This window comes from Crocodylus siamensis, chromosome 3 (assembly GCF_052110815.1).
Source record: "Crocodylus siamensis isolate JL-2025a chromosome 3, ASM5211081v1, whole genome shotgun sequence".
Classification (NCBI taxonomy): Eukaryota; Metazoa; Chordata; order Crocodylia; family Crocodylidae; genus Crocodylus; species Crocodylus siamensis.
In genome coordinates this window covers 68,677,392-68,705,244 of record NC_143397.1, presented here as the reverse complement: position 1 = coordinate 68,705,244, position 27,853 = coordinate 68,677,392, and the positions used below count along the sequence as shown (strand labels likewise).

Below are 27,853 nucleotides of genomic sequence, written 5' to 3'. Positions count from 1 at the left end.
AGTTCAAACCTTCTCTGCCCCAAGGACAGGACCATTAAAAATTGCAATTTACTCTTATCTACATGAGAACGCTAAGGAGTATATGCTTTACTGTAACAAAGAGATAGTAAATTTGCAAAACAAAGAGAGAGTGATATCTTAATACAAAGAGTTCTTAGTAGCTTCTCCTCCAACCTCCTCCTCCCACCAGGGAGAGCTGGCAGCTGTGCTGTTCTAACAACACTATTCATAATGCATTTTCAATAATATTTCTAACATATGTATGAGGGGACACAAGAAAATCTACCACAGTAGTCTTTAACATTTCATAGATTTCATAGACATTAGGGCTAGAAGGGACCTTGGAAGATCAAGTCCAGCCCCCTGCCCCAGGGGCAGGAAGTCACCTAAAAAGAGAGAGTACACCAAAATGAGGAAACTTCTTAGATGGAAGTTAAAAGGGGCCCCTAAAAAGGTGAGAAACTTGCAGACAGCATGGGAACTGCTTAAGAACAGTATATTGGAGGCACAAAGCAAATGCATACCTCAAATTAAAAAAAACATGGAAAAAGAACTAAGAGAAGCGAGCATGGTTTAATGGCAGAGTTGCAGAGGCAATAATAGAAAAAAGGCTTCTTTCAAAGAGTGGAAATCAAAACCTAAGGAAGAAAAGTAAAAAGAGAATAAATACTGGCAAAGCAAATGTAAAACTGTAATGAGGCAAGTTAAGAGATAATTTGAGGACAAATTTGCTAGAGACACAAAAGTTAGTCTCTCCTCATGTGGAAACCCATCCATACGGCTAATCATCCTTGATGCCCTCCTTCTCTGTACCATCTCTAGTTCTTCTATATCCTTCTTGAGGCATGGGCACAGCATTCAAGGTATTCTGAACTGGGCACCATTTCAAATTAAACATTAAAGTTAACCATACACATTTCTTAAAGTACATAAGAAGCCAAAGATCTTTCAGGGAGTTAGGTCTTTGGATGATCCAGGTGTAAAAGATGACAAGGCCATAGCCAAGAAACTAAATGCATTCTTTGTGTCTGTCTTCACTGTTGAAGATGTCACAGACATTCTCTTACCAGATACACTTCTCTCCAGTGGAGCTGACCCAAATTGAGGTTTAAATATAAGAGGTCATGGAGGAAACTGATCAACTAAAAAGTAGCAAATCACCAGAACCTGATGACATTCACACTAGGGTCCTGAATCAGAAATTGCTCATCTCCTAACTGCATTATACAACCTATCACTAAAAATAGCCTCTGTTCCAGAGGACTGGAGGGTTGTCAATGCAACTCCCATATTTAAAAAAGGCTCTAGAAGGGATGCAGGGAACTATAAACCAATGACTCTAATTTCTGTTCCTGGAAAACCAATAGAAACAAAAATAAAAGAGAATTGTTCAGCACATGGATAAACATGACTTGCTGGGGAGCAACCAACACAGCTTTGTCAAAGGGAAATTATGCCTCACCACCCTACTAGAATTCTCTGAAGGTGTCAATAAATAGGTGGACCAGGGCGATTCAGTTGACATAGTATATTTGGACTTCTGCAAAGCCTTTGACAAGGCTCCTTATCAGAGGCACCCCTTAACTAAATTAGGTAATCCTGGGAATACAGGGAACGTCCACTCATGGATTAGAAATTGGCTTAAAGCCAGAGAGCAAAGAGTGAGTGCAAATGGTCAGTTTTCAGGTTGGAAAGAAGTAAACAGTGGGGTCCCCCAGGGATCTGTGTTGGGCCCAGTAATGTTTAACATATAAATGATCTGGAAAGGGGAGTGAGTATCAAGGTGACCAAATTTGCCGATGACACAAAATTATTCAAAGTTGTAAAGACCAAAGTGGACTGTGAGGAATTACAGAAGGATCTGGCATGACTAAGTGAATGAGCAAGTAAGTGGCTGATGCAATTCAATCTAGATAAGTGTAATGTGATGCACATTGGCAAGAATAATCCCAGCTCTGTCTACTCCATGATGGACTCTACATTAGCTACTACCACACAGGAAAGAGATCTGGGAATCATTGTAGGCAGTTTGCTAAAAACATTGGCTCAATGCTCAGCAGCTGTCAAATAGGCAAACAAAAGGTTAGGTTTATTAGCAAGGGAATTGTAAACAAAATGAAAATATCACTATGTCCCTTTATAAATCCATGGTATCCAGTTCAGAATACCTTGCATTCGATGCCCAGTTCTGGTTCCCTTGTCTCCAGAAAGATATAGAAGAACTAGAGAAGGTACAGAGAAGGGCAACAAGGTTGATCAGCAGTATGGAGGGGCTTCCATAAGAAGAAAGACTAAAGAAGGTAACCTTATTCAGCTTAGAAAAGAGAGGCTGGGAGAAGGGGGGCATGATAAGGGTTTACAAAATACTAAATGATGAAGAGATAGTAGATGGGGATTTATTATTTAGAATCTTTCACAATACAAGAACTAGGGTTCACAGAATAAAACAAGTAGTTGTTAAGTTAAAAACTCACAAAGGGAAGTTATTTTTCATGTAGCAGTTAATCAAAGTGTGGAACTCATTGCCACCAGATGTTCTGGAAGCTGCCAGTTTAGCTATATTCATAAAAAGATTGGACAAAATCTTGGAGAAAAGAGGCATTAGTTGCTATTGAGCTTGGCAGTTAGAGATACAGCCTCTAAATTAGAACTTCCTAGACCTTAAGTGCTGGAGGCTGCAAGTGAAAGAGGCACAGTGGGGAAAAAATGCTTTGGTCATACCCAGTTAAGTCTCCCTTTCAGCATCCACTCTCTGCCACTGTGTGATATAGGATACTGGGCAAGATAGACCTATGGTCTGACCCAGTAAATAGCAATTCTTATGTTCTGGTATGTTCTTATGTTCAAAACAATTCTTTAAAAAAGGATAGCCGTTATCCCCTTTACTCTGGTCTCTTTTCAGAGCAGCAATGCTCTGGGACTCACGAACCCAGGCTTTGCACTTTTCACTGGTTTATTATATGACCTTGCACAAGTCCTGTTCTCTTTTCTGTGCTTCCATTTCCCTTTGTATAAAATAAGGATAATGATACCACCCTCTTTTGTAAATTGTTTAAAAATTTACTGATGAAAAACGTGAGAACTAGGTAGCATAAATATTATTACTGATCCTTTTCATCTCCTTTTTTGTATTAGTATTTCTAACTCTAGATGGGTGTACTGATAAGGTGTTTTTAATTTGTGTGATCTTGTCCCTTATGTAAGTCTTACTGAACTGAATCAAGATACAACAGAACTTTTCAGAACAGAACTGCATTGTAACAGACAAAGCAGCAGTTAGCTTCATGCTAACTTTTCTTCAGCTTTCTAGAGAGGATGCCAAAAACATCCAGGTTTCCCAGTTCAAATGCAGATTAAATTTTCAAGTTTCTTCTACTACCATTAGAGGTGTAGTAGCATGCCAGTAAGCCACTGTACTGAACAAAACCCCACTGAAGTCCATTACAAACACATTCTGATTCATAGGTTTGGGATCAATTCCTTAGTGTAACTTGTATTATTAATGAACTCCACGTGTAAGATATTCCCTGGGAAATAATGTCTAGATGGGAGAAACTGAAGACTTAAAACAGGGGTGTTTAACCACCACCCCCACTTTCACCCCCCCACCCCCGACTTTGAGCCAGATCCAGATCCTGATATTATATAATTTGGCCCACAGGTCCAAATAACTGGTGGCAGGGGAGTAATGATCAGAGTAAATGAGCTAAACAAAGCATTCAGAGAAAATTACCATAAGTGATTCATCAGTTCATTCTGAAACAAATAATCATTCAGTCTTGGAGCTGAAAATATTGAGAATAAGAAAAAAGTAAAAGCATCAGAATTCAATGTACATTTTAACATAGTAATGTTATTTATGGCATTTATTTCTGCAGCAGAAATGAAGGAAACAACATAAGCTTTTGAAGAAGCAAAGGCTGTAAAGCTAACTACGAAGAAAGAGTTGTATAGAGATTCATTTAGTTCTGCTTAAATTTCTAAATTACTTCTATAATGGAAGGTAAGAATGATAATATCTATCCTGCCAAATCCTATCATGCCATACTCGTTAGAAAGTTAAGACCTCTTTACTTCTGTTGTTAGTTATCTGACACACAAAATAATGCCACTACTACTTAATGCCCAACTATTCTGGGTGTACCACGCACACATGCACGCAGTCCTGGCATCAAATTTTCCTCAGTGAGTAGTAATAAACAAATATTTGCTTGGGGATAGAAGGAAAATAAACATGTTTGTGACATTGTTTAATACACTAATGAAAAATACAGATACTACAACGCAAGAATCTACATAGGACAGAACAGAAAAATCTAAAACATAACTCTAGGAGGACTTGCCATATTTCTTTACAAGTTGTAAACTTAATAAAAATGCCTAAGGTAAAAACAGTGCAAACCTATGTAGTGGGGCAACTGAAAATGTTTAATAAATGAACAAAGAAAAGATTAAGTGATGAACCTTGTAAAATAAATGTACAGATGCAAAATTAGTAGGTAAGATATCAATAGGAAATGAAATAGGCATGAAGGAAGAAAGAAGCCAAAGGAGTGAAGTGATTAATGATTACAGAGAGCTACCGTAATTTTAAAAAAAAAAAAGCCTCTTGAATTGGAATGTGGACTAGTCTTTAAAAATACTGATCTGTCATAATTTACATACGTATGCCATAATTAGCTCAGCAATGGAATGTATGAAGTACATTAGGCAGCAGGCAGGAACTTAATTATTGTGTCTAATGTCTATTATAAGATCTGCTTTTTCTAATTCATTTGATAATTCGTATTTACATATTTTTAATAATTTTCTCTCCTTAGGGATCTGTGATGAGATGAGGTAAAAGCGAGGTAGGGGACTGTGGATGAGTTGTATTTACCATTTGCAAATTTGATTATAAAAAGATAGATGGATACTGAAATTGGTATAATTGTATCATGTAATTCTACTCTTGTTCAGTAAGTAAATTAGTTTTATTAATGCAGATGCATGCATCTTAAATAGAATTAAATAAAAAAGAGAAAAATTACTGTTCCTATGTTATGTGGTGACTTTATTAGATATAACTCAGTTTGATAGAAACCTGTGATTGTAACTGAAATAAAGGCTGACTGTTTGATGAAGAAAACACTCAGGTTCTCCATAGTAATAATAACAATATAGATTTTCATTTAGTTTGAAATATATCTAGATTTATTTAGCATTTGAATTTTGTTTTCAAAATCACACAGGCAATTCCAAATGAATGGGCTGCTCTCAAACACTGTTAATTTTACTTAAACTGGGTGTGTCTGCATGAGACACTACTGCACAATGGTTACTGCATATTTACTTAGTACTTGTATAAGCAAAAATAAGAGAGAGAGCTAGCTAGAAAAAAAAGAGCAGACATGGGAAAGAATGTAACTACCCTTTTAACCGTGTATGGGGTGTGTTGTATTATGTGTACACACAGAGAGTTCTGCCCAAAATGAAAACTAAATTTGTATTTATGGTGTGTTGTATTTAAATGTGTGCATGTACAGGTATGTATAGACTGGGGAATTGCCCATCACGAATGATTGGCAGGCAGGGACAGAGCACTGCCACCCACCACCTTGCACTGCCACTACCTCCCAAGGGGCAGTGGGGAATTGCACGCAGCAGCCACTGCTGCTACCCACCACCCTGCACTACCGCCACCCCACATCCAGTTGTGTACCATCCCCTCCCTGCCACTCTGCGTCTGGCCTTGCTCCACAACCCTGCCACTCCATACCACCAGATGTGGAGTGGCAGTAGTGTGGGGTGGTGGGTGGCGGTGGTGGCCACTGTATGCAGGCTTCCCCCACACTCCTGGCAGGCAGCACCATGGGGTGGTGGGTAGCCACCTACCCCGGCCATCCATCTTGATGGGCATTCTTGACACGCACTGGCTGGAGCCACACCCCCCAAGAGCATTACAGACACACAGACTAAGCCCTTTATATATATATAGAAGAGACAGTGAGTTATATAAAAACGTTATATCGCACCATATATCCATATGTGCATGTGTGTGCCTGCACACACACAGTATTTGTCTTTTTTGGTACTCTGGCTGTGGTAATCAGGCTTTTAATAACTTGTCTTTGCTGTGGTCTGAGCAGGTGGTCTTGGTCTGGACTGCAAAACAAAGACCTGCTTCCACAGCTGCTTCACTGTACATTTTCTTTTAGAATATCTGTATACGTAACGGTGCATTTCTTGTTCTAATTGCACACTTTAAAAAGTATGTCAGAAATCAACACATGAATTAAAAAAACAACTCTAGAATGTAAAACTGTAGCAAATTAGAGCAAAATAAAATCAATTCCCATTTTAGTCAGTGGCAGAAACTTTCCAGTGCTTGAACACGCATCTGCCTTCGTTTGCACTCACCGGGCCCTTTCGTATATCCGCAGTACTAAAAGGAAGAAAACGGCTGAGCACTGGTGGTATTTAAATTGGGAAACTCATGATATTTGGGTTTTTGTTTCTGGGAGGGGGGAAATACTAGAATAAATGAGGCTCGAGTGGGGTACTCTGTACACATTACATACTACTTCACGTAGCAGGTGTGGAGTACTATTTATGTTTTAAAAATCATACTACTTCATTGTACTCACGAGGGGTCTGTTCCCTCGCCGTGCCACGCAGCGCCCCCGCCGGCCCACACGTGGGCGCTCTTGCAGCGCAGCTACACCTCCGCCACGCCTGCAGGGGGTGCTACCCCCCCCAGGTCCCCCCTGTCTGTTGGATACGGACGGAGCCGGCCCGGAAGCGGCGCTCTTGCAGTCGCGGTCCTCAGTCTCCGCGTTCCTTTGTCCGCCGGGCGCGCCGGTTGCTAGGCGAAGCGCGGCGGCGGTTGGGTTTCAAACGCTGGAGGCGGTAACGGGCGCGGGCCGCCGGCCCCGGGGCTGCGGGGGAGGCAAGCAGCCACGAGCCGCTATGGGGCCCCGCTCCGACCAGCTCCTCGTCGTAGTCTCCATCCTGGAAGGTAACGCGCCGGATCCTCCCCGCTTGAAACTGGGATTTTGGTCATTGGCTGATTTCGCTGGGAAGGAGCCGCTCTCTGTTCGCAAGGAAGGGGCTGGGAATTTTTTTTTAAAAATGCGTTGAGTTTGGTCACGACTGAAGGAAGCTTCTCTCTCAACCCTGTGTTTCAGTGGCAGGGTTATCTTGCAATTAAATACAGTTAAAAGGGGGAGCTGGAAAGAGGGAGAGTATAAATAAATATTTCCTCTGTATTAGCAAGCATGAAAAGCAAAGTTCAGTGCACCAACAAGGAAAAAGCACTCTCACAACGAAGATGACAGGAGTTTCATAGTAGTTAGGAACAGGAGGGACCTGAACAGATCATCTAGCCTGACCCCCTGCCACAGGCAGGAATGAATGCTGGGTTCACAAAACCCCAGACAGATGATCATCCAACCTTCTCTTGAATTTGCCCAAGGTAGGGGCAAGGACCACTTCCCTGGGAAGTTGGTTCCAGATTTTGGCCACCCTAACTGTAAAATATTGCCTTCTGATCTCTAACCTAAACATTCTCTATCAGCTTATTACCATTGTTCCTTGTCACCCCAGGTGGTGCTGGGGAGAAAAGGGCACTACCTATTTGCTGCTGATCTCCCCTGATGCGTTTGTAGGCAGCCATCAGGTCCCCCCTCAGCCTCCTCTTGCTAAGGCTGAACAGGTTCAGGTCCCTCAGTCTCTCCTTGTAGGGCCTGTTGTGCTGCCCTCTCACCTAGCAGGTGGCCCTCCTTTGAACTCTCCAGGCTGGCCACATCCCTTTTGAAGTGCAGTGCCCAGTACTGGACGCAGTACTCCAACTGCAGCCCTGACCAGTGTCGCATAAAGGAGAAGAATCACCTCTCTGGACTGGCTTGAGATGCACCTTTGGATGCATGACAAGGTATGGCTGGCCTTGCTGGCTGCGGTCTGGCATTGGCAACTCATGTTCATCTTGGAGTCAATAATGACTTCAAGATCCCTTTCCTCTGTGCTTTCTAGAAGGGAACTCCCTAGCCTGCATGTATGCTGTGGATTCCTTCTCCCAAGGTGCAGCACCCTGCATTTGTCTACATTGAACCCCATCCTATTTTCATCTGCCCACTTTTGTAGTCTGTCTAAATCTATTTGCAGCCTCGCTCTCCCTTCAAGTGTGTCCACATCGCCCCACATCTTAGTGGACTGCATGCTTTCCACCCCCTCGGGTCTTTGGGCAGATGCGATATCTTTTATTAGAACAACTAAATAGTTGGGGAAATTGTTCTTTGCTACCTTTCAGTGCAAACGCCCTTTCTCAGGCAGAGGGAGAATCTGCTGTTGTTTTGTGTTTATCACTTGAAAGCTATTACCATATTGTGGAATCCGGGCCCTATACGCATAGGTGGAGGGAGAAAATATTATTTGGGGGAGTGGAACACATGCGCACACCCCACCCTTGCAGGTAAGTCTGTCCTGGGAAAGGGGGCAGATTGAGGCCTCTGTGGTGAGGGAGGGTATGGGGCGGGGGCTGGGTTGAATGGGGCTTGGGGCTGGTTGTGGGAGGCTCAGAGCCCAGGTGACTCATCGAGGGGGCGGGGTCTCCTACTGCTGTGTGCACCCTGGAACATGCCACCCTTGCCTTCCCTCAGATGCACGAAGTGGCTGTAGCCTCCGCCCACCTGGACAAGCTGCCTGGGCTCTGAGCATCCCATGACTCGGCCCGAGGCCCCATTCACCTCAGCCCCTGTTCCTGCCTCTGCCTACTTCCTCCTGCATTGTGGGGGCCTTCATCTGGCCCCCCTCACACCCCTTCACAGAGTACATGGACACTTGCCTGTCTGCCATGCTGGGCAGTAATCCACGCACCAGGGCTGCAATGTTGGCTGGTTGTGATCCCAGCTGTACCTGAGTGTACATGCCCATATTCCCCCCCTTGCTTCCCTCCCCTGTACCTGCTGCAGCCCGGAGTCTGCAGCCCTAACTGTTGCCCTGTGTTTGTGAGGGCTAAGCCTTGTTAGCCCTAGCCTTCTGCCACCTATGCCTAGACATACGTTTTATATTAACTACCACAGTGCATATAAATATAAGAATGCTACTTGTTGTTGCTAATTGTTCTTTGCAAGCTTTTGGGCACAGACACCCTTCTTCAGGCAGAGGGAGAGTCTGCTGGTGTTTGTGCGCTCTTGACTGGAAGCCAAGGTGCAAAATTCAGGTCTGTAAAAATGCAAATGCAAGGCAGTGAGGTTCAGAGGCCATGGGAGACAATGGGTGTGAGACAGGCACGTGGGAGAGGGAAGAAGGGAATGGAGACCTGGTGAGAGAACGTAGCTGGTAATATGCAGATAGGTTACATGGGTTTATCAAATATCAGGCAGATTATGATATGCTGTAAGTCCAATATCTATATTTAGTCCATGATTTTTTGTATCCAGTAGATTAATCACATTTACCTGAAGAACTTTGTCTGCTTGTGTCCTTAGACCAACATGGCTACAACCAACACCTCCTTCAGCCTCATGCCTTGTGAAAGAACTATAGAGAGTATAGCTAGAATGTTTATTTTCACTGGCATGCCGAAAATCTATCAAAGACAAAAATACCCAATTACCTGTGGGTGCACTCGTCTCACAAGACAAACACTCCCTGATCTCTCAATTCTAACCCTCAAAAGGAATGTACAAAACAGTTTTCGTAGATGAGCCTATGAACTTCCCTTCATAAATCTACTAGATAAAAAACCTCATGGACTAAATATAGATGTTGAATTTATAGCACATTATAACGTGCCTGCCATCCAATAACCCCAGGTAACTTGTCTGTGTTTTACCAGCTACATTCTCTCACCAGGTCAGCATTCCCTCTTTCCCCCCTCACCCACCTGTCTCTTACCTATTGTCTTCTACCCCCTTCAGATCCTCACTGCCACATATTTGCATTTTCACAGACCTGCATTTTACATATTGGCTTCTATTCCATCCAGGAGAACACATAATACCAGCAGACTCTCCCTAGGCCTAAAGAAGGGTGTTCGTACCTGAAAGGTTGCAAAGAACAATTTTTCCAATTTTTAGTTGGTCTAATAAAAGAGACCACATTTACCCAAAGAACCTTGTCTGCCTGAGGCTGAAAGTAGGTCCTTATTCCCTGGTCCTTATTCCCACCTTTGCAGTCTGATCTCTGCTCCTCAGTCAGGGCCGCGTCCTCGACACAAGAGATTTGACACTTTCGTTAGGAAACACACATCACTGACCACATTCCAACCTGTTGGCACATCTCATTCATCACTAGCAGCCTCTCACGGTGTAAAGATGAGCTGTGAAAAGGGACCCAGGAACTGGGAATTAGGAACCAGGCATATGGACCCAACTTCAGCCTCATGGCAAATGAATAGGTGAGCACGCTAGTAAGGGGGAAAGATTGCAGCAAGATGTGGATAGGTTACAGGAGTGGGCTAACATAAACAGGATGCGTTTCAATACTGACAAGTGCAGGGTGCTGCACTTAGGCAGTAGAAACCAGCAGTACACTTACAGAATGAGAGCATGGAGGCAGAAAGGGATCTTGGAGTCGTTATTGACTCCAAGATGAACATGGGTCGACAATGCGAGGTCACGGTTAGCAGGGCTAACAACTTTGTCGTGCATCTACAGGTGCATCTCAAGTAGAGCCAGGGAGTTGATCCTCCCCCTCTATGCGACGCTGGTCAGGCCACAGCTGGAGTACTGTGTCCAGTTCTGTGCGCCCCATTTCAGGAGGGATGTGGACAACATTAAAAGGGTCCAGAGGAGGGCCACCCACATGATCTGGGGACAACAGGGCAGACCCTACAATGAAAGACTGCGGGACCTAAGCCTGTTCAGCCTTCACAAGAGAAGGCTGAGGGGGGACCTGGTGACTGTCTATAAACTCACTAGGGGGGACCAGAAGGGTTTGGGGGAGACACTGTTTCCCCTAGCGCCCCCTGGTATGACAAGGAACAATGGACACAAATTACTGGAGAGTAGGTTTAGATTAGACATCTGCAAGAACTACTTCACAATTAGGGCAGCTAGGAGCTGGAACCAACTTCCAAGGGAAGTGGTGCTGGCTCCTATCCTGGGGATCTTTAAGAAGAGGCTTGATGCCTACCTGGCTTGACTCATTTGAGTCCAGTTTTTCTCCCGCCCAGGTGGGGGGTCGGACTTGAAGATCTACGAGGTCCCTTCCAACCCTACTTCTATGATTCTATTAATAGAGCTGAGGGGGTGCTGTCTCATGCAGGGCATCTCTGGGGGCTTTCCTTCCCTCTGAAGGAGGACAAGGGAAGCCAAAGCTGGTTCCTCTGAACTGCACCCAGGTGTATAGGGATGCTGCCCAGTGGGCTGTATCACCCAGAGTAGCTCCAGGCAGCAGAGAATACATGGATAGAGGGTCTTGCTGCACCTTCCACTGTAAGCCACACAGATGTTGATGGGTGTTAGCACTACCTTAGAGTCTCAGACAGTAGCACCCTTAGTCTAGAACAGGGGTTCCCAAACTGTGATACGCGCACCCCTGGCGGTACACAAGACAGTTCTGGGGGGGGTATGTGGGAGAAATTGTGTAATGGTAGATTTAATTTTAGTGTAATTTTATAATGGTGGATTAAAAATTATTATTGGCATTTAAGGGGTTAAAATATAAAACATGCTGGTGGGGGTATGTGGGCAGCTGGTAAATCTGGAAGGGGGTACATTATAAGAAAAGGTTGGGAAACCTCTAGCTTAGAACACTGGTTTTCAATTTGTGGTCTGTGAACCTGTGGGGGTCCCAGACTGTTTAGAGGGTCCATGAAAGATGACTGTAAGTCAAAAGTGTGCGAATACGCACACTTACAATTCAAGGGGATATGCACCATCATTTTAAATTGCTAAAGGGGTCCACACCAATGTTCCCTCTAAGGTGTAGTGATCCATGAGCATGCCACTTTGGTCCGTTCCCAAATTGGTCCCACCTACCCCTTTTGACGTGCACCACTTCGGTCCTCACCAAAGTATAACAACAAAAGATGATACAGCATCTGGGCCTCTGTCACCTGGTACTTAATTCACAACCCTGGTGTCAGTTAAACCTCGCAGCCAGAACATAGAAATGGAAATAGGGAGGAGAAGTTGTTGTGGGAAATGCTGAGGGTGGTAGGAAAGACAAGTTTCAGACGGCTTCTACCAGCTTTCCCCAGATGGGAGATCACAAGACCATGACTCTTTTCTTTGCCCTTGTTAGAGACATTTCCCTGTAACCCAGAATTTCTTGTGGGCTCATGCTGCTGCACAGGCCTGCTGTTTATTTGGACTTTATCAAACATGCAGCAATGCCATTGTGGTTGTCTGCTGCAGCATCCTTCTGTCCATCAGCAAGCAAATGCCAACTTGCAAATACCCTCATGGTTGTGGCCTTTGGGAAGTTGGTGGAATTTTTGAGCAGGTGACAGGGAGAGCTTCAGCTGGAACAGTACAACAAGAATAAGCTTAAAACTGTTGTATTTTATTTAAATGGAAACTTCCCAACTTGTGTTCTGAACCAAACCTTGGAGGAATCTTTAACCAAAAATATTTACTTCTGGAAACCTAACTGACAGGGGCTGGGGAGTGGAGCAGTTCCCCAGAGCCGGAGGAGCCTGCGGAGCAGTTCCCCGGAGCCAGCGGAGCCCACGCCAGCTCCCACCCTGGCTCGCCTCGGGGAATGAGGAGGTACTGTACCCCAGCCCCACCCTGGCTCTTCTCAGGGAGGAGCCAATGCCTGCCCCGCCTGAGGAGTGAGTGAAGATCTTACCTCTGGTAAGTGTCCCACACTGGCCCCAGTGCCTCCGCCACGCTCCACGCCCAGCTCCTCTCTGGGAAGCTGCAGCCGAGCTCCTCTCCAGGTGGGTGCATGGCATTAAAAAATTAGTGTGTGGCAAGATTTTTAATCACAGCTTAGATGGAACCTTGGTCCATACCTCCACTCAAAATTTTTTAGGGGTCTGCCAATGAAAAAAGGTTGAAAACCACTGCTCTAGAAAACTTCTCTGACTGTTCCCCACCTGCAAGGCTGTGACCTGCCACTAGAGGCCTAGTGAGCAGGGCAGGACAAGGAACCAATGGAAGCCTAGTGAGCCAGGTCAGGCTTCTAGCCCTGCTTTACAGGTGGGGGTATGAGAGATCCTGGAATACTGGAGAACTTCAGTTTGGGTGGCACATCTGTGGGGAGTGACCACACCCAGATGGAATAGGAGCAAGGGTGGTACAGGTCAAAGAGAATCCTGTTCTGGGGTGGCATAACTTTGAGCTGCAGAATGAGTGCTTAGAACTACTTTCAGATGTGTGTGCAGTCAGAGCAAAGGTTAGGAGCTGCTCAAAATTACTGTGCACCCTCAGAATCTGTCCTCAGGATTTGAAGCAATTTCCAAATTCTCAGCCCTCTGCCTGTTTGTGCGGGGAGTTGCCTGCAAGTTGGCTTCAGATTTCTGTCTTCCCTACCCTTTCCGTGAGAGAAGGATCTCTTGGATCCAGTAGGGAACAGGGAAACAGAGCCGCCCTGCCCTATGACCATTGTTCTTTTTGAGAGGGGCCTTGTTAGTATTGGGTGTGATTGTGCATCCTGGCTCCCTTGGAACTGCCCCCTCTTCTCTTGTGTGCTGACCCCTGTGATTCAGACTGGACTGTTTCTGGGATCAGAATACCAGGAAGGAGGGATGTAGTTAATACACCCAGTACAGCAAACAAAAGGGTAGGAGGAGTGTTCAGGTCTCCCCAATAGGGCCACAGCATAGGTGAATCTAGGATGTTCAAAAGGGGAGTGGATATGGCAAGGTGCCTCATCCTATGTGAAACAACACATCTGTTTTTCTCCAGTTAAAAAGAATCTTGAAGCTTTATTCATAGGCTGGGAGTCTAGGTTTGTGTCACACAGTTTGACAAGTGAAAACAAATAGTGCTTTGTTGGAATGAGTTAGAAATAGTCCACTCCTATGGAATAGGAGCTTCATTGCCAGGAGCAAAAAAATGGCTAGATTGATAGGTTGTATATCCAGATCATTATAAAGAAGGGGGAGATTTGTTAATGCCTATGGAATGAAGAGAGTTTAGAAGGTAGCAGGTAGATGATAATGAGCCATGAAGTCATGCGACTCCCTCAGCACTGCCAGACTCAAAATTCAGCAGTTGCCTCCAGGGGTGTAGGTTGTAGCTGTGTTGGTCTAAGGACATAGACAGACCTAGGTTCTTTGGATAAATCTGATATATTTTATTAGACCAACTCAGATAGTTGCACAAATTTTTCTTAGTAAGCTTTTGGGTTGCTAAAAACCTTTTGTCAGGCTGAGGAAGCATCTGCATTTGTGCGTGCTCTTCCTGGATGGAATGAATAGTAAAGAAGCCACAGGCTGCTATGCATTCAAGAAAGCTAGTCAGTGAAGATGTAAATTGAAGAGTCAGTGGGTGAGAGACAGGCTGGCTAGGGGTGAGGATGAATGTTGCAGGTAAATAGTGGAGTGGTACCTGGGGAGTCAGATGTGTCATAAATCCAATGTCTATATTAACTCCATGATTTTTTGTATCCAAGAGGTTGATGAAGTGAAGTTCATAGATTCATCTGTGAAAAGTGTTTTGTAAGTTCCCTTTGAGAATGAAAACTGAGAGATTGGAGAGAGAGAGGTTTTCTTGTGAGAAATGTGCCCCCACCAGTAATTTAATAGATTTCTGGTGTGCAGTCATTCTGCTGCTCGGTTGTTGTTTGGTCTCACCTATGTATTTTTCATCAGGGCATTTGATGCATTGGGTGAGATGTATAACATTTCTGGAGGTGCAGCTGTAAGATCCAGGAATGCTGGTGGTTCTGTTGTGGGGTGCAGTAATTGTGTAAAGTAATTGTGTGAAGATATGTTGGCAAGTTTTGCATTTCTTTTCATGGCATGGCCTGGATCCATTCAGTGTGTTTTGGGCCATAGGAAGTTTGGTTCTGGTGATGAGGTTAGCGAAGTTCAGTGCTTGTTTGAAGGGTAGAATGCATGGTTCTTGGGAGATCTCTTTAAGAATTGAGTCTCCTTCTAGTATGGGTTGTAATTGAGGATTTTCCATGTAGGTTTGAGGGAGAAATTATATGCTGTAATCAGCAGTGTGTGATTCGTGGGGGTTTTCCTTCTGTACTGCAGCAATTCTTCACATGGTATCCGGGGCGGGGTGGCTCTTTCAAACATGTGATCCATCTCTCCTTGTTGACTGAAAGCCTTTTTAAGGTTTGTGAGGTGAGGTAGCAGTCCCGGGTGTTCTCCTCAGTGCAAATTTGGTGATATCTGAGGGCTTGCTGTCTATCACAGCTTGCTTGGTGTGTTTAGGGTGATTGCTGGTTCTGTGCAGATATGTATGTTGGTCTGCAGGTTTCTTGCATAGTGTGGTCTGTATTTTACCATTCTGGATACTGATCATCATCATGTCTAAAAAGGAGATGTTGGTGCTGGATTATTTAAGAGATAGATGGAGGGGTGATGATTGTTGAATTTCTGATGGAACTCAATCAGAGGTTGCAGGTTTTCAGTCCAAACGATAAGTATAGCAAGGGTTTGATGGTGCAGTCCTTGAAGAATTCTTCTTCCAGGTAGCTCATCAAAAGGTTGGTATACTGTGGGGCCATTTTAGTGCCCATAGCTGTGCCCAGGATCTGGAGGAAGTATTGGTTATTAAAAGTGAAATTATTGTTTTTGAGGATGAAGTGTATATGGTCAGTGATGTCTTTGGGTCTGTACTCTGAGTTGTCATCTTGCTCTTGTAGGTATGTAAGGCAGACTTGGATGCCATCCTGGTGTGGGATGTTGGTATATAAACTGGTAACATCCATGGTGGATAGGAGGTTGTTGCTGGGAAGGTGGTCTATGTTTTTAAGTTTTCATAGAAAGTCTGTAGTGTTTTGGACAAAACTTGCTCTTTGGGTGACAAGCAGTTTTAGGATTTATTTGATGAAACCTGATATTTCCTCCGTTAGGGTTCCATGGTTGGATATGATAGGTCTGCCAGGGTTCCCTTGTTTGTGGCTTTTAGGGAGCATGTAAAAAGTCCTTGGATTAAGTAGTGGGGGATCAAGGTCTGTCATTTTTCTTGTAGTTCTGATGGAAATGATTTGATGGTATTTTTGAGTTTCTGGGTGAAAAGGGGAGTAGAATCTTCCTGTGGTTCTTTGTAGTAGGTGGTGTCCTAGAGTTGTCTGTTGGCTTCTTTTATGTAGTAGTCTTCATGGCTAAGGATGACGGTGGCTCCTCCTTTATCTATTCATTTTATTACTACTCGGCGGTTAGATGTTAGAGATTCTATGACCTTTTTCTCTGATACGGAGAGGTTGTTATAATGCTGTGTGGTGTTGATTATTTCATTGTTTTTCTTTCCCTGAAGCAGTCGATATAGTGGTCAAAGGTATGTGAGGTGTCCAATCTGATTTTTTTTGTGCGGTGGGGGGGGCGGTGATCTTTTCCTCAGTATTGTGAGAGGATGAGTTGTTGTTGGAAGTGGATTCATTTTGGTTGTGGCAGAGGCATCAGAATTCTTCCGGTTTGCCACATTGAAGTATTTTATTAGGGTATTTTTCTGGACAGAAATTTAGGCTTTTAGAAAGGACATATTTTCAATTTTGTTAAGTGTGTGTGTGGAGAGAGTGATGGTATATGAGGGTTAGTTGCTGCTTTTAGTTTCATCAAGTCTGAGGTTGGAATGTTGTAAGGTGTTTAGTGTTGTTTCTCTGGTGGTGGTTTTGTGGCTGGGAAGGTTGTTCCTGAAGTAATTTGTTCCATTTCTTCTTTTTATGTTGGATGGATGTTGTAGAAATTTTTTTTGTAGTCTCTTTGTAGCCATTGTTTAATATCTGGGAGGATGTCTGGATTATTCTCTCTTAAATTGTTGTAGCATGTGGTGATTTCCTTCCTGAGTTGGTCTCTTTTGGAGCTGTCACCTCCAGGCAGTTGGTTTTAAGCTTTGGGTGAAGCAGAAATCAAAAGGGGGTGCAAGTGCACCAGTGCACCCTCCCCCTGCCTCTTGATCCACGCCTGGGCTGGAATGTATAGTTTATTATGGGATTGATCTTCAACAGCAGGTGGCTCCTTCACAAATCACAAGTATGAGGGCTACTGGACTCACAGTTCTTAAGGGGAGACTGTCCCAGGCCCTGTAAACCCAAAGCGAGTGGGGGCAGGCAACACCCCCAACACCTTTCCTGCTGACAAAAGGTCCCCACCTGCTACAGATGAGCATGCACAGCCCCACATGGATCACTACCTGACTGGTCTGCTTGTGTGTTCAGGTTGGGGACATGGTGGCTCCTCTGTTCCTGCCCTAGGATCTATTCCCTAGCATGCAGCAAACTTGGACTAGAAGGCTACCAAGAGTATCCCAAAGCTTAGTCTGTTTCAGGATGTATTAAAGAGCCACAGTGACCACACGTCATTCTATAACATTCACTGGATGGCAGCATGAACTGGAACAGAGGCACCAGCCTGTCCCCATCAGCCTGGTATTTGATGAAAAACAGTTTCTAGAGGAACACTGGGCTGGTCAGGGACATGCTGGTGCCTTTGTCCCAGGCCCTGCTGCTGCAGCTGCTGCCTGAGATTTGGCACAGAATGGACCATGCTGTTGCTGGAGCTCTTTCACACATCCAGAAGCACGCTGTGCTTCTAGATGCTCCTCACAGTTTGCTGGATCCCAGAACTGGGTAGGTTGTTTAAGCAAAGCTTGTCCAGCCGTATCTGACATGCAGATCACATGTTGCTGACCTCAGCTGTAGGTTGTCAGATATTATAAATGTTATATTCTGAGTTCCTCCATTTGTCTTGTCTTGGGGTTAAGTGGAGGGGAGAGTTTTGAAAGAAAAAACTGCAAGGCTAAACAGAAGTGCTGGATCAATTTTTGGAGGGGGGTGCGGAGGGAGGGGATACCAATGTTATCTGGACCAATAACTTTTCACATTAATTTTTGGCAGTTTGCAGTTTTTCAGTCCTGTCTATAATGGAATCAAAGGCCAGTAACAGGAGTGGCTCACTCCAGGTACCACCCTACCCTCATCTGCCATGCCTTCAGTTGTTGTTACATCTCTGAATGATAGTCCTGCACAGTCTCTCAGGCTCAGACAGTTGGGTTTTGGATCACTGGGTCCTCTGGCAGCCCAACTCAGTTATCCTAATCCCTCTTGTGGGACATCTTCAGTGCCTCCTTTCCTCACCTTCAGCCACTGCCATCCTTTGTAACCTAAACAGCAAACATAGCCCAACAGAAGCACAATCAAATGCAGCTGGGGTGCCTTTCTCTAAGGTCTTCCCCAGGCTTCTACTTGGTTTTTCTGGCTTCTCCCAGCTTGTTCTTTCCTGGGCCTACTCATAATTCCCTGTGTCCCATATTGCTTACCCACTCAGCACAGGGAGCTCCTTCAGCTAGCGCAGCCAAAGTCAGTCTGCAGTTCCCTGTACCACTTCTCTCTTTCTCCCAGCAGTAAGATCCTTCCTGTAGCGCTGCCCAAGTCAGACTACCCCTTCTGCTTCTGTGCAGGCTATATATAGCTACAGCCTGCCTCTTCTGGCCTCTGAGGAGCTTGTCTTAAAAGCACAGTCTTCAATTTCTTGCTGTCAGTAGCAGGGCAAGGTCCCCTGTTACACAATCCATAAATGTAGTAATTTTTTTCAAGAAATTTTCCTGAACTAGAAACTTGTATATCAGATTTAGATAGTTCGGAGTGCTGGGATCAGGCCCACAGGGCCCTATGCCACTGTCACTGAGCCCTGTATGCTGGGATCAGGCCCTGCGTGCCTGATCTAGCATGGAGGGCCACAGCCTGCAGGGTTCCCCATAGACCTATTAGGAGCCCCACAGGCCAGATGACATTGTTCCAGGTGCTAAGCATACATGAGTTAGGGAGCATTTGTACATCATCCACTTAAGCAGTTAACAGATTTTTGAGAAATGGAGGGTGGGTACCAAAGGTGTTCCTGTCTAAAAGCCCAATGTCACACTTCTGGGGGGGGGAATAAAGTTACTTACATAGGGAAAGTTCTGTTGAAAGGAATAGGAGTAATTAATAAGGTTACTGTTCAAGTGCATATGGCAATTGCACAAATAAATGAATAAGAGTTTGTATATATGTGCAAGCTTCTTTTCAATGTAAATACATTTTACTGTCTGTTTTGTGTTAAGATCTAATATCTATTTTTTGTGAATGGGTGGTGGGAAGGAAAGGGTTTTCATAATTAATAATAAAAAAGTATATTGAGATATTAAAACAACTGTGGGCTAAATGACAAAGGAAACATTTTATACATTTGTCTTGTGATATAAATACATTCTCTCCTCCCCCCCTCCCCCCCCCAAGTGAAGATATCATTTCTGTGCTTTTGTTTTTCTAGGACGGCATTTTCCTAAACGTGCCAAGCATACACTTGTCGTAGAAGCAAAATTTGATGGTGAACAGCTGTCTACTGATCCTGTGGATCACACAAACCAGCCAGAGTTTGCCACTGAATTGGCTTGGGAACTTGATAGGAAAGCACTTCATCAGCACAGGTTGCATTATGAAACTAAATCTAGAATAAGTTTAGTTTGTCATTATTGTGTCTCTTACAGTTAGTGAAAGGTATGTGTTTGAACTACTGTCCACTAAAAATGTTAGAATTGAAACTAGTCGCTTTAATGATATACTTAATTACATGCTGAAACTAATTTATCTGAGGATACTGCTGCTATAGGTAAGAATAAGGGTGAAAGAACATAAAGTTCTTTGTTTTGCTGAACTGATTGTGGTAGGGGAGGCAGGGAGGTTTAACGTAGAAGAATTATTCTATGAAAGAATGATGCTGTGCTGCGTCTGTGGTAAAAAAATCCTATGAGAACCCATTTTCACAGGCCTTATTATGGTGGGGCCCTCATGTGTCTGGCCGAGTGGTCCCTGGTAACCTTGTCCCTGTCACTGATTGGCTGAGAAGGCTGTCCGTGATGCGGCCCCACTCTTTGCTGCTGATTAGAGAGGGGCAGGGCCATAAGACAAGGATTCCTCTCAGCCACTCAGCAATGAAAGGTAAGGGCAGAGCCATTTTCCTGCTCACCTTTGTGCTGGTAGCCCCTTTCCTGTCAGGTTGCACAGCCAGGGGTGACCACCAGTTCCCACTGGGTAGCCAACATTTTATGTTTAGTAAGATTTTGTTTGTTTGTTTTTCCTGCAGATTCCACAGGGATTGCCCAATTTTGCAATTTCCATTAAATCTGTGCAATTACAATTTGAGTAGGTCCCTAGTCATAACTAGTTCCAAACCTATGAAAAGTTGATGCATTTTGTATGTATTGTGAATTATTTGTCAGCTGCACATAACTGCAGACATTTTTACTACTTCATGTTGTTTTTTATTGGGGTGGTCTTTTAGGCTGCAGCGAACACCTATCAAGCTCCAGTGTTTTGCCTTGGATCCTGTATCTTCAAGAAAGGATAGCGTAGGCTACATTGTATTAGATTTAAGAGCTGCCCAAGAAAAGAAACAGGTGTGTTTAATAACTGACATTTTGACAGTATGCACATTAGATTTCTTGTTTATAAAAATATATTGGAAGCTTTTGAAGGAAACAGGGAAGTTCTCAAATCCTTTTCTGAAGAAAGTAGATTCCTTCATTAGATGATCTAGTTCAGAACTTTTTAAAAAGATGCTTTAATTGCACATATGTGAAGATAAGCATTTTGAATACATCATTTTTATCACATAATAAAATATTTTTAAATTGACCATTAGAGATTGCTTTGAGAGCACAAAACTAAATGTGTATGAGGTTGGGTTTGTTTGGTTGTGGGTTTGTTTTGTTCTTTTTGTATTTTCAAATTTTAAAAAATATTTTCAAGAACTGCAAAATTGAATTTGGATACATTTGTTTTTCATATTGTATCTAATTCAAACTAGAAAATATCCACAAGTTTAGTTTAGCTTAGTTTTTGTTTTGTTTTTCTTAAGTGAACATAATTAACCATTAAAATTACTGGAAGTGTTTGGGAGGCAGCCTTCTTACTTTCTAGTTCTATTTGACTGTAGAGTAGAAAGGTTTGATCCACATCAGTGTTAGTGTCTGACATTTTGAAAATAAACACATGCATCTAAAATTAATAATAGTTTTATGACTAAATGACTTGCCTCTTAGATTATTTTACCCTATAATAATAATAAACTCTTTTTTTCTTTTCCATTTTATTTGTTACTACTTTTTGGATCATATTTTGTGTATCTTTTTATTTTGCAGGCACCAAAATGGTACCCCTTGCTCAGTAACAAATATACTAAATTTAAGTCTGAGATGCAGATTAGCTTGACATTGGAAACTGATACGAAAGCACCTGTGGATGTTTTTAGAGCAAAGGAGGCACCTCCTAGAGAAGGGAAAGGTATAAAGCATAATAAAAACCTCGCTAAGTTTATTCAGAAAAAATCTTTAATGTGTGAAGAACAGTTTGCTGTATATGGTAAATTTGTCTGACAGATGCATTTTTACTTTGTGAATATTTTGTGTGAAAACGTTATAACAAAATATTACAGTATCCGCATGCACTATGAGTTCAAATTACTTGCGGACAGTAGCTTGTTTTGCAAGCTGTGAGGCTCAAAGTTGAGTTGGGATGCAAACCACAGGAGAGTAGTGAAGTTGTGGCATTGTTTTAAAAATGGCTCTCCAGTTTTATTAGGTTTTGGTAACACAGGGGTTTCTGAAGTTAAAGAAATAGGTTTCTTTTTTTCTTGACAAGGAGTAGTTTAAATAGCTGAAACTCCAGATCATGAAGTAACAAATCTGAATTGTAAACTGTAAGATGTGGATAAGAATTGATCAGGATACAAGAAATGAAAACAGATCCAACTTTGCCATCCCATACCATCCAGTTTAGTACTAACTGACATCTTTGTGAATAACCAGTACTCAGGGTTGCTTCCCTCAAAGTTAACCTTTAACATTTGGCCCACCAGTGAATTCTCTTCCCCAACTCCTGAAATAAAATGAGAACATATGTCAAATTAAGCTGCAAAAATTATTTTTCTTAATTTCCAATACATGTTAGCCTCTAGTTCTGTTTCTTTTTACTCTTTTACCTTCAGGATATCTCATGCAGCTTTGACAAGTTATAAATTCTGTCTTTAATTTTTTTAATCCTGTTTTAAGTTATTGTATTTAAACCAAGCCTCCATGATCAAGAAAAATGAGGGGGTAAAAAAAATCCATCAGACAGATAATCAATCTTGCCCCAAAGGATAAAAGCTTTTCTGACTCCCAGAGCAATAATTTCCCCGCAGCCTCTTCAAAATCTAGTTTAAACTATACCTCCATTATCGAACTGGGAAGGTAGACTGCAATCTCAGAACAATAGTTGCTGTATGTCTTGATGTATCCAGGGTAAGTTGGAGAACTCCAGGAGGCAGTTTTTCTTTCTCAGTTATTTTTCCTTCTCAAAGCCAAATTAACAGTAAGAAGAAACTAAGAAATCCCTCTTACTTCTATGCTTTTCTCCCCATCTAAGAATGACCTCCAGCTGTATTCTTAATGGAGGGATAGAGGAGGCCCCTAGAACATTTAAGCTATATATTTTCTCCCATCATCGTGTCCTTAAGGTTGCACCTGTCATTCCTCAGAATATTTTTATCTGATTCTTTTTTTCTGAATTTTAAAGATTGTATTTCATGTTTGTATCTACCTAGGTGAAAATACACTTGTAAAGTTTGGAGGGGTTAGTCCAGTATTGTTTAGTTCAGGTTTAGTACAATAGAACATCAGGTTTAAAACAACAGACTTGCTGGCTTGAGTGCTAACCCTGCTGAGATATCTCATCCCTCTTGAAATAAATAAATTAATTCTGTTCGGTGCAGGTCCTTGTGTGTGGATGAGGCCTTAAACCAAATTTCTTCTTCTTCTGATTTTAAAGATCCTATGAGATTTTTTATAAGATAAGTCCTTACCTCAGTGATTACCTCTTACCCCAGCTTTATCCCAGTGATTCTTAGCCAGGGTGCTGTGGCACACTGGAGTGCCTTTCAAGCTTGATTCATGCAATGTTAACACTGTTAGGTGTGCAAATATTTTTCGTAAGGTAAACCCAGAGATTTTTATCTAGGAATCCATTGTGTTAGAAACATTCTAACCTGTTGTCATCTTTCTAAGTTCTTTGCAACAGAAGAATCGCTATTTTTCCATAGTATCTTGAGTCAAAAAAGATTGACTACTTTAGCCCAGGCGTGTTCCAACTCCTTCCCACAGACAATGTAATCTAGCCTGTAAGACTCCCCATGAGTCTAGAGATTAGGCAGCAGGGGCATGGTGTCAGTTAATACTGCCACCTCTCCCTCACCACCAAATTTCCAAGCAGAACGTAGCTAAATTGGGCCTCTCTGCAGACAGAAATGGCACTGCTCATCTGTCTCATAAGATGAAAAGGTTTGGCACTGCTGCTTTAACCTATTGCTCTGAGGCCCTTTTTCGTGTGATCGTCAACTGTCTAGTGTACTGTGAACCTGTCGGTTACCATTTCCACACCAGAAGTAGCTCTGACAGTGGTAGGATTTGTTTATAGTTGGAGAAGCTCTCTACAATCTACTGAATTTGGTCTAGTGATTTTTCTTTTTTAAGAATAATCATAGAGTTGGAAGGAACATCGGGGTCATCGGTTCAACTCCCATGAACTAGCATGCCTGAATACTAACATTATTTGGTATTTCAGCATTCATCTCTCACCTGCTTTCTCTTCCGAAAAGCTTATGCATTTCATTTACAATATTTATACTAGTGCCATTCTTAATAGAGTTTGGTTGCTTGCTTTCTTCCTTAGCATGGGGAAAAACTGGATGTTGATTTTATTTATTAACAGGAACACTGCATGCCATTTATTTTTATAGAGTATAGTAAATCACATATAATATAAGCATGGGAAGACATGGCTAGTTAACTGTGTTTGTCTGTAGTTTGGCATAAAGCAAAACATTGTGGCACCTTATTGACTAATTTATTCAGAGAGGAACGAGCTTTCATAGGTTACAGCCTACTATGTCAGATGTTACAAGCTCTGTTTTTATTTCTCTTGAACTCTAATTTTCTCTCATCCTTATGCTTCACTCTACTATCCTAAAGCATGCACAAATACTTTTGTCAAGATTAGTAAAGTACATCCTCAATGGAGTTTAAAACATGGTAAGATTTTTCTCTTAATTCATTCGTTCCTGACTCCAATAATTTCCCCCTCATTTTAAATTATAGAGACCAGATTTAAGGTTATCTTAGTTTCAGGTATGTTTGGATTTAATATACTTGCAGCAACTATATGTATCTTCCAGGGATGTACTGCTTGTTATAGAAACTGGTCAACAGTCCTAGGATTTAAGCTAGAGAGCAAAGAGTGGAAACTATCTGTTTAAAACTTCAGACTCTTATTAGCGAAAACTTTACCAGTTGTTCACACTTTCTCCGCCAGATGCTGAAAGTTTTAAGGGTGCCATTGCTTCACGTGGAAAATTTTGAGTTGTACACCGGTAGCAACTGATGTCCACTTTGCCTTATGATTTCCTTGTTTTGTATTTGCACTGTTGTCAGAAAGTATACCTGAGAAATCTAAATTCAAAATTACTATGTTTGTGTATGTTAAGGTTTCTATGACTATCTTCCTAAGATTTGCTAAATAAGACTTTTTAAGCTTCTTCAGTTGAAAAGACGAGGTGAAGGAAGAAAAATTCCAAAAGGCTACTGAATGAACTTTCATGTTTTCCATCAATTATGTATTTGTGCTGGCACTATCTTACACCTTTTTGTATTCATGTCAGAAAAGAAAACCTCTCAAAATTAATATGAGCATTCATTGAAGTGGAATCTAATTAAAGAGAAATAATATGTATTTGTATTCAGAAGCAAGTTCCATTTTTTTAATATTAGAATTCTGTGAAGCATTAGCATCTGGAGTCTTGAACTTTTCTACTTCTATAAACTATATAGAAGCACATTGCCATGATGATCTAGAAAACAGCTGTATTCATTCTTCTTTTTTTTTTCTTTTAAAGTACCTGCTCTTCTTTCTGAGCTGGACCCTAAAACTATTGTACCAGTCCTAAATGAAGAAGAGGGCTATCATCAGATTGGACCAGCAGAATATTGCAGAGACTACTTTGTTTTGTCTGTAACTATTGCATTTGCTACACAACTGGAACAGGTAATAATAACAATACACCTTTAAGCCCAAAGTCATTTTGAGGACAGTATTCTATCCATTTCTTGTCTTGTTCCTGGTACAGGACTTTCATTATATAGTAAATCTCATCTATAAATAGTCTTAGTGTACATGTTCTTTTTAATGATACACTATCTACATTTGAGCATAAATAAGTTTATAGTGTTAGATTTTCTTTGTGAAAGAATAGAATTCATCTGAGTCAGATAAAAGATCTTACAGAAATACTCTTGAGTGCTTTCTAAGATTTAAGTAATAAAGGGCAATATGTTACTTTGCATACCATGCTTGCTCAGTTTGTTTTTTCCAAGGGACTAAAACCAACAGGTAAAACCTCCTGTATCTTTGCTAGAAAGCAACAGGACTCAAAAATATCTGAAATAATTAATCACTTCAATTGCCTGGTTCTTCAAATATAGCCAGAGATGTGTCTGAGACTTAACAATGTAGAAAGTTATTAATAGTTGTTTTTGAAGTAGAGGAACATGAAGTTATGACACATGAATCATAAATCATTTAAGTAACCCTTAAATGATTTGTAATTCAAGTGATTTGAACTTTCTGCAAAACTTATTGAAATACAGCCTTTTTACCGTGACAGGTTTTTAAGGGGAGACAAAAATGTGGCTCGATTAAAAGGACGATTGGAGCCAGTCAGGTCCAGGTTTTGTCACATTGATTACTTTTCTCTTATTGGTGGAATAATTTTGTGGATTGAACATTTCTGTAGGAATTGGAGGACTTGGAATCTCTTTCCATCCTTGTTGCTGACGTGTTTGATCTTAGGCAAGTCACTATACATCTTTGCCTTCTGAGCTTGTTTGTTGAGATCTTACATAGTCAGGAAGTGCCTGTTTCTCACTGTTTGACTATACAGAGTCCAATGTATTGAGAGAAGCCTTGATCTCAGATCTCAGTTGAGGTATCTAATCCTAATGTAAAACAAACTATTGTTACTTCACAAGTGGCCCTATTGAAAGTCATCAGGACTGTGGAGCAAAGCGCTTCTTAAAGTCATAGAGAAGTATGGCTGGAAGGGACCTCGAGAGGTCATTTAGTCCAACTGCTGCCAGAGGCAGAATCACCCCAATCCAAAGCATCCTATACAAACCATAATATAAACAATGCATAAGACTGTCGTCAGCCCTGACACAACATGGACTAACCTACAACAGGTAAAGCAGGGGAGCCACAGCTGTCAGTGTCCTCCTTCTGTAAAATGTTGACAATATATGCTTAAGAGGTCCTGGGTAGAGGCTCATGGCACCTGCTACAGAGGAAAGCAAAACCCTCTACAGTGCTTACCAATCTGACCATAGGATAAAATGCCTTCCCAACCCCAAATATGGTGATCAATCTGACACTGAGGGGAAGGGCAAGACCCTCTAGCCAGGAACCTCTGATTTTGCTCCCAGAAGGAACATTAGTACACCATAGTCAAAGTTCCCAACCTTGGCTGTAGCAGAAAAGAGGGGATGGGAACAATCCACAAAGCCGCAAAGCAGTAGACTGTCAGGATAGCTACACCCCAGATCATCCCTGACCAGTGGCTGTCCAACCTGGCACAGCAAATGCTCAGGCAGTGCATGCTGCTCAAAAGCAGAGCTGAGCTGCCTGGAGCTGTGCTGCAGCACCCAGCCAAGGTTTGCATGGCAGAATCGCCGCGGCTGTGGCCTCGGGAGGCCGCCAGGACCCCAGGTGCGGCTGCTGTGCGCCAAAGTGCATATGACATGAGTATTCCCCAGCAACAAGTAGGTGCAATGCAAGGTGCACCGCTGCTAGTTGTCCCTGTGGAACCAAACATCCATGCACATCTGGATGCGCCCACAGAGGCTACCCATGCCATTTGTGGCACTTGTGGTACAGGTTGGCCATTCTTGACCTAAAATGCAGTTTGCCACTTGGGATTTCAGTCAGTTTCTGCCTCAGACTGCGGAAGATGTTTAACTGATTACAACTTCTTCTAAGAAAATACTAGAAGATTACTGTATTTGTGATGTTAATACTTTTTTTTTCCTTTGCCTATTTTTAGTTGATTCCTACTACAATGAAACTTCCAGAACGACAGCCTGATTTTTTCTTCTACTATTCGCTACTGGGAAATGATGTCACAAATGAACCTTTTACTGATCTGATCAATCCAAATTTTGAACCAGAGAGAGCATCAGTTCGAATACGCAGTAGCATTGAAGTCCTTCGAGTTTACCTTTCTGTTCAGCAAAAACTACAGGTAAACAATTTATATTTTTTTAGCTGTGGTGACTTAAAAGAGGTAGAATCCTATGTGCAGGCTTAAACTGGAATAAAAGCCTGACCTGAAAACCAAGAATATTTTATATATTGCTTATCGTTCATCTGGTCTTTAAATAATATGCAGTAAGTTTAAAAAGATCTGGATCATCAGACGAATTTTGATGTTGAAGTCAGTGGAAAAATTGTCAATAACTGGACACAAGTCAGCTCTTTAATGATACAGTTGATGCTTAAGTCAGGTGGCAAATCTAGACCATCTTATTTTTGTTCATTTGGTTTGTTTTAACCTGAGTGATGTTATGCTCTGACCTTGTTAAAAAGTTTGTCTCTATGTTTGAGAGAGATTATCTTTTTATTTATTTATTCAAAATAGCTAGTAATTGCAAAAGTATCTGAAATAAGTATATTGGGCCAGATC

At 42.3% G+C, this 27,853-nt stretch overlaps 1 protein-coding gene across 2 annotated transcripts in view; it reads left to right on the top strand.

Annotated features, from left to right (window-relative positions):
- Positions 1 to 6,808: 6,808 nt before the first annotated feature.
- The window catches only part of CEP120 (centrosomal protein 120), a 68,257-nt gene continuing 47,212 nt past the window's right edge, over positions 6,809 to 27,853 (top strand). For both annotated transcript variants that reach the window (XM_090038463.1, XM_090038464.1), the window contains exons 1-6: positions 6,809 to 6,997; positions 19,361 to 19,517; positions 20,372 to 20,486; positions 21,231 to 21,372; positions 25,016 to 25,164; positions 27,215 to 27,412. In XM_090038463.1, the coding sequence (XP_089894589.1) occupies positions 6,949 to 6,997; positions 19,361 to 19,517; positions 20,372 to 20,486; positions 21,231 to 21,372; positions 25,016 to 25,164; positions 27,215 to 27,412 (810 nt within the window). In that variant the 5' untranslated portion in view covers positions 6,809 to 6,948. The remainder of the gene's footprint in view (positions 6,998 to 19,360; positions 19,518 to 20,371; positions 20,487 to 21,230; positions 21,373 to 25,015; positions 25,165 to 27,214; positions 27,413 to 27,853) is intronic.